General features: G+C 31.7%; 1 protein-coding gene across 4 annotated transcripts in view; it reads right to left on the reverse strand.

The window, feature by feature from the left end:
* The window catches only part of ARB2A (ARB2 cotranscriptional regulator A), a 392,989-nt gene that overhangs the window by 226,616 nt on the left and 155,431 nt on the right, over nt 1-10,942 (reverse strand). For all 4 annotated transcript variants that reach the window (XM_028089292.2, XM_028089288.2, XM_028089289.2 and 1 more), the window contains one exon: nt 4,240-4,458. In XM_028089292.2, the coding sequence (XP_027945093.1) occupies nt 4,240-4,458 (219 nt within the window). The remainder of the gene's footprint in view (nt 1-4,239; nt 4,459-10,942) is intronic.

Below are 10,942 nucleotides of genomic sequence, written 5' to 3' on the forward strand. Positions count from 1 at the left end.
AAACATTTTTTTGAAAGAAAGCTTCAGTTTATCAGTTGGCTGTTTCTGAACAATTGCAAAAATTCACATAAATGCTGAAAAAAATCCGTCAGAAAACTAGACACCAAATATCTCTCATGTTAAGGGATAAGATTTTTGATGGATGTCAACAAGCAATCAAGCCATAAATATTTGAGTATCTTCAGTGTGTAATGCCAGGCTTTGCCAAGATTCTTATTCTGTAAATGTCTCCTCCACATTTGGATTTTTCCTTCTGTGGCCATGTAATTTCCCTCCCCCTTCCGCTCACAGCATTTTTTTTTCAACCTTCTGAGTCTAATCTCTCCTCTTTACTTCGTATCACCACAGCCCACAATTAAGTCTCTTAGGGAAGAGATATTTAAGCAGTTCCAACTCAGTATTACATAGATCAGCATCAAGTCACTTTTGCCTATATTCCACCTACATACTGTAAAGTGCTTTTAAATGATCTTCCTTAGTCTGAGTATTTGTCCTCTTATGCTCCAGTTTGATACCAGAATAACCCTCATTTCTATGCTGCAGGTCACATTATCTAGCTATCTTTAGACTAAGGCCTAGTCTTTTTGCTTTGGTCTCCTTGCAGAGGATTGGATTCTAGTGAGTGGGTTTATTATCCGTTCCTGACTCCTTCTAATGTGCTCTGTACTATTGTAAAAATTAGCTCATTTCTGTTTATTCTTAAGGAATGACTGATAAAGTATGCTCAAAGACCTATAATATTATGGGGAGTGGAAAGGCATGAAAGATAAATATTAATAATATTATGAAACAAAACCACAAGAGACACCTCAGGACAGCAAGTGATAAATTCCATATAAGTAAACCAATCACAGTTAACTTCCATGAGTTATTGTAAGGAGAGGTCACTGATTATGGTGATATGAAAAGGTGAGATTTCAGCTGGGCACTAAACATGGACAGAATTTGGATGGAGGAAAAGAACAGGAAGCAAAGTTACATAAAGCACAGTGTGTACAGCAAAGAACAAGTATAGCAGCCTGGCTCTACTCTTATGAGCAAGGCTGCAAAACAGAAAGAGCAATAGGTCATCATGAAACATTTCCATTTTGACCCATAAATATAGTACCCTGATGATAGAGCTAAAAAAGAAAACAGGATATCCCACTTTTATATATTCAGATGAAAAGGTATAGATCAAGGTATTAAATAAATCTTGAGAAACTGACTTCTTATCATCAATTTTTGTAATGTTTCTCAGCCACTGGACTGGGTAGGGGACCAATATTGTAATTTTTTGTTTGTTTTGGATTGTTTGAATGAGTTTTCTCACAATCAAGTAGCATAATTTAATGATGCGGGACATATTAAAAAAAATAGTAGTTTCAGATTTTAATCTTGGCTCCACCACCTTACTTATCAAATAAAAATTTATTATGAAGACTGTGTTCTGAGCTCTGGGGATATAACAGTGAGCAAAGCAGACTAAGTCCCTGCTCTCATGGAGCTTACATTAAGACCTACATGACTTTGGGGAAATTACTAAGTTTGACCACGGTCTTCTCATGTAAAACTGGATCAATATTAGTGATCCTATTAAAAGAGAGTATGTATGTATACACATACACATACATATAATGTAATCTATTTATGTGCATTTATTATTTATATGGTTTAAATATGTATTATATATGAATTGTTTATAGATATTTAACAGCATCTATTAAATAAATGATCAAAAATCTATTAATCATCAGATGTCATTTACTTTATATCATGCTTCTTTTATTATAATTGTTTTAATTTTCATATTTCATGTATATATTTTGTTTCCAACTGGTTAGAACAATGTGGTAAAGAGGAAAGGGAGAAAGAATCTACAATTAGAGGTCCTAATTTCAACACTTAGTTCCACCATTTACTAGTTATTTGATCCTAGATAAAAATGAGCCATCTGTGCATCAGTTTCCTTAACTATAAAATAAGGATAAAACTATTTGATCCACTTACCTCATGGGATTGTTCCAAAGAATAGATGATCAATTTCAAAACGTAAATAGTTAAGAAGTTTATAAATTAATGCTAATTTATCCTCATCACATACCATGCTCTGTGTCTGAAAATTACAAACACTTTTTGGAGACATGTATTGGAGAGTACAAGAAGTCACTTCTCGAGTGGATCGAAATTACCTAAGAATTAAGACACCTTACACAACATGAATCATTCTTCTCTTTCTCAACCACAGGATCACACACACTTTACTATCTAGAAGTATGTTTGAAGAGCACCAACTTAACTCTGCTATTTTGCACAATTCTAGAAGATTTTGAGAGAAAGGGTATTTATTAAGGAAAAGTGACATTCATAACTAAGACTATCAGGTATATAGTTGTATTATCTAAATGAGTCTGTTTTTGCTTTAAGTGCTTTCAATGGGAACTGAGACTGATGAGTGAAATGGGACAAGGAAGAAAGAAGCAAAAAGACATGATAAGGAAAAAAGCAGAAACGGCAGGAGTGTAAAAGAGATAAGAGAGTTAAAGAAAAAAGACAAAGGGAAAGAGAGATCTTAAAAATGAAGCAAAATAAAAAGATTTTTCTTCCTTGATATAAGAAGAAAAATAGAGGCAGAGATAAATGAAACAGATTTGAAAACAGAAAACAGAAAATGCACAAATAAAAGAGAACAAAAGCAAAATATCCATGCAGTGGTGACAAGAAAAAGAGAAAATAGAAAAGAAGATAGAAAATCTACAAGACAGATGTGAGAAATAGATGCATAATCTGTATCATAGGTTAATAAAAGAAACTTTAAGAAGAAATAAAAAAACACATAAAATCACTTTTTGTTTACATTTTACATAAGCCAGTGAATTTTCTTAATGATTTGTATATTTCAAAAACTTTTACAATTTGTTTTTGAAATCTGGATATCAGAATTATTTTTTTTTTTTTAACTGTCCTAAGAATGGTGGTTGACAGACTGGATCATATAATTAAAAAGCTTAGGAAAACTGATATAGAAAGTGACATCATGATACTTAGGCAGCCATACGAAGGAAAAACGGTAATATACCTACATTAGAACAAGCAAGCTACTTACTGATTCCAATCTAATCACTGTTTTTATTTATCAAAAAATATATTAAATAGTGACTTGCTTTTCAGAAATTTAACTACTACAATCTGACTAACTTTTGCTTGAGTCACTGTATGATGAGCTTTGGGTATTCTTGGTCTGGATACCCTTTTGGGTCTTGAGAATTTATATGCTGCTTTCATACTGTTTAGCTGCCCTGACTTACTCAACAAACTGACCTATAGTCTTGAATGTTTGGAGTGTAATTCCCAAAAGTATAGTGATTATGCAATGAACTAGAATGAAGAAAATAACTTAGAAAGTTACATATTCCCCTCAAAGATGGTATGAAATATTTTATTAGTAAGCTTTTAAAGGAAATGTAAAAATAGCTCAAACTGATTAATTTGAAACTTTACTACTATCCTACAATATAATTTATAAAGTGTTAATCTGTCTATGTTTAAATGTTCTGAATTGCTCACTTTTAAAGAACATATCAATTTACTATTTTACTTACCCGGTAGCATTTTTGACACGCTTTACTATTAAATTCTATTTCTAGGACCCATAAGCTTTGAAGATTGCATAAATCTGTCTCATATATACAATGCACAGTATGTATATCAAGCAGAATGTGTCAAAGTTCAAATAGAATTGTTTGTGCCCCCTACGAATTAGAACTCCTTGGGCCGCACTGCTCTAACGATCCCATGCTGCCAGCATTACCAAGTGCAAAGGTTCAGTGCGTAAGAAAAGAGCAAAGGAGAGACTTCCCTCATTACACTATCCCTAAACTATTCTAGTTTAAATATTTATTAAGATATTAATTACTCTTCCTCCCTCCATCTGCCTTCAGAAGTTAAGCTGAAACACCATTTGCTCGTAGAAAAAGAATGTATTAAAACCATTACCACCCAAGATGAAGACTGATGTTTTGTATGGTGCATTATTAATCGCTTTTGAAACTTCAGTAAAATATTGCACTGAAATAAGAATGACGTGTTTTGTAATTTAATAAAAAAACAAAACATTTCATCCAAGTAACAACCATGGGATATGAATGGTTGAAAATTAAAGAATTAAGTTTTATTTTTAAAAATAAAATAATATATATGAAATAAAATACAAATAAAGTAAAAGAAATAATGAAGGAAAGTAATAATCTTATCACTTACTCTGATATACAGCTGCATCATCTCTTTTTCTCTTTGGGGGTTACGATACTTTTCATAGAAATCACGTCGCTTCTTTGTTTCCTTAGAGACTTTATCTTTTCTTTCCCGTTTTTCTGCTGGTTCATCTGAACTATCAGAAGATGACTGTACATGGATCTTTGGCTTTTCTACTTCAATATAGTTTTCATTGGGATTCAGTACTATTACTCCATATCCTTCCTGTTTTGAAAGCAAAGAAGGCAGAATAATTTAATCTTAGAAACCATCTCAATTCATAAAAAATCTGTAAAATTTCATAGTAAGTCATTTAATATAGTTGCATATTCACTAAAGTATTTCTTTATAAAAGACTATCGTTCTACTTTTTCCAACAAAAAGTTATTTAAATTGTTTGCCTGTTTTGTTTGTGTAAATAAACAGATTATTTGTAAGAATAAAAAGACAAAATTGTAACATAAAGATGACAAAGGTTATATTTTTTAAAAAGGACTTCAGATCTCTCAAAACCCCCCAAATAATTGAAATAAATTATCAAATAACAAGTATACTTTCAAACCACATTAATATTTAAAAACCTATTTTGAGAAAATAGCCTCCTTGAAGCTGAAGTTAAAATTTCACACCCTATTTTGTTGGATTCTCTTTCCTTTACAATTGCACTTTAATGAGCATTTTTTATTTATTTGAATTCAAGAAAGTATAAGCAATTAAGGAATAAATGTGACCTAACATTCTACAGATTTACATATCTATAATATCAGAAACATATCATGTCTACCTGTGCACCTTGTATTTTTCCACCTCTCTTCTTTCAGGAGGCCACACAAATCATAAAACAAAATAATGTCCTACTATAATGCATTCAAGTAATTATTTAATCCTAAAATTTCTTTCATTTTTAACCACCATAAAAATCTCTCTTTATTAGGGACCAGTACCAGGAAGCAATCCCAAAGTCTAAACTGCAGCTTACTGAGCTATTAAACCTTCTCTAAAGTTTTAAAGATATATTTTCCTGTCTGACAATTCTAGCAAGGCGAACATTTCTATGGTTATAATTAGGAAAACTTTTGGTATTTATATTAAGTTATAACTGATGGAATAATCAAACCACGAGAAAGTAGAAAAGAATAAACAATTTCCACTGACAAGCAAGTGCAACATAAATTTGTGAAGCTATTAATATCTTGTATTTTCTATTCACTTCTGTACTGTGGGTGTCCCAATTTTGCCTTGTAAAATCCTGTAAAATCATATTTTAAAAATGTATTATATTACAATAAAAACATGTAAGAGCTATGGGAAATAAAGCTTGAAAAATCTCACCCTTACTGAAAAAGAAAACTATATACTTTTTCAAAATTATAACTGTACAACTACTTCAAGTTTAAAATTTGTTTTTTGCCAAACCAACCATAAGAAGATGATTTTTTAAAAAAGTGATGGCAGTAATAATAGAGTAATATTAGCACTGACTCAATTATCTTATTTTTAAATATGCTACACTGCTGCACATAGTTGGTTTAATGGTTGATTTCACAATCTACATAAAACCTTCACTGGGATTTTTCAATTTTTCCTCCAGTTGATATTATTGTCTAAAACCATAATATGGTTTGCAGATTGTGAAGTTCATTAAAGTTGTGATTTTAGTGATAGTACTGTTAATTAAGATATAGTTGTCTTGCACACATGAAAACTATAATACATACCAAAGTGATTAACAAAATACCACATATTCTTTAATACATGTTCAAATAAAACTTTTAAATAAATACCTATTTTATAAGAAGTTATAAAATATTTTACAAATTTAAACGATCTACATCAAAGCACAAGATAAAGGGTTTTTCTTGTTTCTCTTTTTAAGTATCTTAGCTGGTAAGTCAAAGTTTAACCAACAAAAGATATTTTATTTGGTCCTGCTTTATTCTAATCTGTATAGCTATTCAAAAGTCTTGTAATTCATTGTGATCACTGTCAGGTAGACAGATTGTCACTTGGTGATTTTCTACAGTTGGACACACTTGACTAGTTATTAAAATCACATTTGAAGGAAGTTCCTACCCCTCTTCCTTGCGCCTCTTACAACTTTTCACGCCCTTCTCAAATTTCAGCTATAACTTCTCCTCCCACCAAAAGTAAGTTAAAGAACACTGTTGCACTCTGCTAAACAGGGTGAAATAGAGGCATTCATACACTGTCTGTGGTGTAAGGAACATAGTCAAAAAAGGTCACCATAGGCCAAAAAGAAAATTGCCTCCTTACTAGATTCTGTACCGTGAGTAAGTGGTCTCCTGTCATGTTTCTTCCCTGCCTTCCTTGAGTGAGTTGAACTTTAAACACACACACACACACACAAACGCACGCACGCACGCACATGCACACAGTCTCTCATACTCACATGAGTTAGAAGTAGCAAACCCAAAATAGAATCTTAGAATTTTTAGAGATGAAAGTAGTGATATGCTACATTTTAATGATAACATGAAAAACATCAACCTCAATGTAACAAAGTGGGACTTTAATAAATTGATAGAACGTGAGCACCACCTTTGCACCATGAATGAATTCCAAATAAAGGTAAACTCTTTAGATAAAATTTACAGTCACTAGAATTATAAAACTTTCGCCCTAATTTTTAACTTAATCACTAGATACACTATTTTCATAATACCACATTTATTTGAGCAGAAGTTTTTACTTCAATTTTTGGAAATCATTGATTAAAAAATTACTGCGCCTACTTGATTTTAAGTGGACTGAAATTTGATGTGTCCTATCTAAATAAGTATAAAAAATAGACACACATAAATCATCAAAGAAGTAGTATTTGTCTAAGTTATTGATTACATAACTGAAAATTACATGACTCATTTGTCCGATTTTATAAAGACACAATGTCAATTTTTCACCGAGGCATCAACTGATGAAAAATGATTCTATTTTTAAATCACCAGTATATAAATCAATTAAAGAATTTTTAGCATTTAGATTTCAACAATGAATGCTGCTCTTTAAACACCTGAATTATTTAGAAAATATTTTATCATTTAGATATTTCATACTGCTAATTTAATTAATGGAATAACAATCAAGAAATATTCAGGAACATTTTCTGCAGAAATGAGAGCTAATTTTAATAAATGTCTTTGTTACAAATTCAATTACCATTCTGTAAAAAACTTACATTTTTCAATTAAAATTTTCCTGATAAATTAATTAATGCGATATTCACAGAGACCATTAATAACCATTTTATAATGAGGAAGAGAAAACTGGAGAAACAAAATAAAGTCAACTATCCCACTTACATGCTCTAACCACAGATACTAGTAAAACTTTGTCTTCTCCTTCTCTCTGTCACATATAAATATTGTCCAAAAATTTCTTTATATATTAAAGCTAAAAAGATTTTTGCCATGTCAACATTAATACATGGAAACCAAGGTATCAAAGGAAATAGTCAAAGCAAACCAAGGTAGATAGCATATCAATAGCTAAATTTATAAATGCAGTATCAATTTATATCTTAAAAAATCAGAATGCCATTTTAAAAATTAATTCTCTCTATTCCCAATAACTCAATCAATACACAAATAAATAAAAAGAGATCCTAGTTTGACCTATAACAAATGTACCCATAAAGTTTTACAAAACTTTATAAAACAAGGCATCAGATATAATATCATAAAAGAACCATGCACTGCCACTCTAATGAGGCCTCCATAACTAATGCTTACAACCTTAAATTTTTTTTTATATTTAATTATTCATGCTAAATTTCTCATAAGATGAAAAGGCAGGTCATTTCAAACATACATGGAAACTTCTGTTATCTTTAACAAGACAAAATGATCAAACTGATTATCTAACATTCTACAACTAAATAAATAAAACTTCTGGCATCCTGATTAATGATTTACCCAAATCAATTCTAATATCCAACATTTCAAGAGACAAAGTATACATAAAGTTGTTAATTAACTCTTAGGTTTGAGTGCACAGTCTAGTAGAAGATCAAGAAAGTGATCAAGAGGATAATCTTCTTCATTTATCTCATTCCATTTTCTATCTTTTGTAGCTATGACTGTAGTTTCATTTTCAGAAGTGTGTTTATAAGGCCTAAACCATGGAATCTTAATCAGAAACCCTCAAAATTTTATTGCTAGACATACAGTTTATTCAGCACAAGGGCTTGCTGTGATTTACACAGAAGCTCAGGCCTGCAGGCCTCCTTTACTTTGAAGTCTATAGATGCACTTACTAATAAATAATCATTCATTTATCATTCAATCAACAAATGAAGGCTTAGGTCAGAGGTCTAAAACAGACAGGTGATGCCAAAACACAAAGAACCAAAGAGGAAACCTTGCTTAAGAAATTAAATCAGTATAGAAATGTACTTGTCAAGAAGATTCTACAGATAGATAAAACGTTTCCATGTCTGACCAAAGCCAGAATGTATTTTGATCCCAATGAAATCTTGCTGAAACTGAAGATTTATCCAAGTTAATTTGCCTATTAGTTACCAGTTATAAGGAAAATAGAAAATAGGAGAAAATTCTACATCTTTTCAAATCTCTTATGGTTGGCTAAATAAAAAAATCAGGTGAAAGTACTCAGCTCTGCATATTAACCTGCCAATACTGTAAGTGACATGTGACCAAAGAGGTCAGGGGCCAGAGTAGAATCCTCTGACCTATGGAACTCTCTGTTTTGGTCTTCAGGCAAAGCTCTGTAAAGATCATTTTACACAGATTGATCAATCATATTTTCTAAGTTCAGCATTCTATCTGCTTGGTTTGAAAGAAGAAAGGTGCTCATCCTCAAGGGAAATGAAACCTAAATTATTTTACCTATAAACTACATATACCCATGGTTAAAATGGACAAACCACTGTCCATTCATCTTTTCTGAAAGATGTATGTTGTATTTATTCTCATCTTTTTCCCAAAAAGGGTATGTCTATGTCACTGTTGCAACATTCTAGGTGCAACAGTGAGATGAGGTCATGACAACCAATCAGAAGTCACTAGTGAAGCGTTAAAGTAAACAGAGCTGTTGGAGCTGCAGCTCTGCTTGAAAAATGCCCCCTCCATTATTTCAGCAATTTTCTCAAGACGTGACCTGGGACTGAAACGCCTAAAATGTCACTTGACTCCGTTTTGTGCTTCCTCCCAATGTGCATTTAAGTAACAGCACCCTGCTAATATTTTATAAAATGTTTGTCACAACCATGCTTCCTTTACCTTGTTGCTCCCTAAATTCTAATGTCGTGTTCCATGGTACAAAAATGCCATAATATAGACCAACATAGATTATTCCAGTAAGTTTCCAACTTCAAATAGCTCATCAAGTTAGTCAGTAAAAGAAAGCATGCCACAAAAAGTTTTCAGAGGACCACCTGTTGTCTATTATTTTTACATAGCACTTACTCATAAATCATAACACAGGGTAATTAATCAAGCTGTCAAAGAGAAGGTCAAAGGTTATATGGTAGAGTCAGAAGGTCATGCATGGGCTGATAGAGGTCAGGGTCACACTGCATTCCTCATTATCAAGTTGGGATGAGAGACGGCCCAAGCAAACAAAAGTGAAAGCAGATGGAGAAGTGAGTGGATAAAAAAAAAAAAGAAAGAAAGAAAATTTCACAAACAAAAAAGAAAAGTGAAAGAAGACTGTCAGCTGCCTTCAAGTAGAGAATAGAAGAGAAAAGAAATACACTGAAATGTGCTCAAAGGAGCTCAAGAACATAAAGAAACTACAGTTTTATTAATTAAATAAGATGAATATAACTTTTCCTGGCCATTTTACTAGTGCATACTAAGCAATATTAGAAAATATATGTTTAGCATCTCTATACCTTCTCCTGCTAGTGTGCTCAAGATAAATTGAGGTAAAGGCAAAGAGTTCCAAAGATAAAGTATGATTACAAAAAAAACAAAAAAACAAAAAAACACAACACAAAAAAAACACTGCAACTTATAATAAGAGGGTTTTTTTCCCTTTAATATTGTCTCTGAATTACAACATAGATGTGCAAATAGTTTTAGCCACAGGATAGATAATTTTTAAGTATGATACAAAGATATCCACAAATATAAACACATCATAAAAGTCCTTTTGAATAACAAAACAGTTATAAAATATTCTATTATTATGCTGGCCTGAATCAGATGCAGAATACTGTGCAAAATTAGCTGTCACCCTTTGCTCAAAATCTTTGTTAATCTCATTTTGAATGTTTGCAGCTTTATCAACACATGCATCAATGTCAGCTCCTTGGTTACTGAACCGCTGTAGTTGGAAGAAGATATAATTAAAATGTTTTGGCACAGAAAAGGTGAAATTGTATCTTCCCTTGTTCCCTTAGGAGTCTGTAAAACATGAAGGATATATTGACAAACATACACCCTTGTCTCTGGTTCTGACATCCCAGGTCATCCAAGTGCTATTTATTTTGAAACATTCACTTTGCACTTACCTAAATTATCGCCTGTTCTGTTTCTAACTTTTCCTAGGTTTTAGAACATTGTGATGCTTAACCACCACAATTTTTTCTTCTGATCACCAATATTTTATTTATTAAAGCATTCCATAAACTTACATTAGCATCATAAAAACATTTATGATTCATTATCAAGGACATAAATATGATTTAATAATACAGCATTATGAAATCTTTTATATTCTTTGCTTT

The sequence above is a fragment of the Eumetopias jubatus genome, unplaced genomic scaffold (assembly GCF_037043125.1).
Source record: "Eumetopias jubatus isolate StellerSeaLion01/CBP00866 unplaced genomic scaffold, mEumJub1_p1.0 scaffold_5, whole genome shotgun sequence".
Classification (NCBI taxonomy): domain Eukaryota; kingdom Metazoa; phylum Chordata; class Mammalia; order Carnivora; family Otariidae; genus Eumetopias; species Eumetopias jubatus.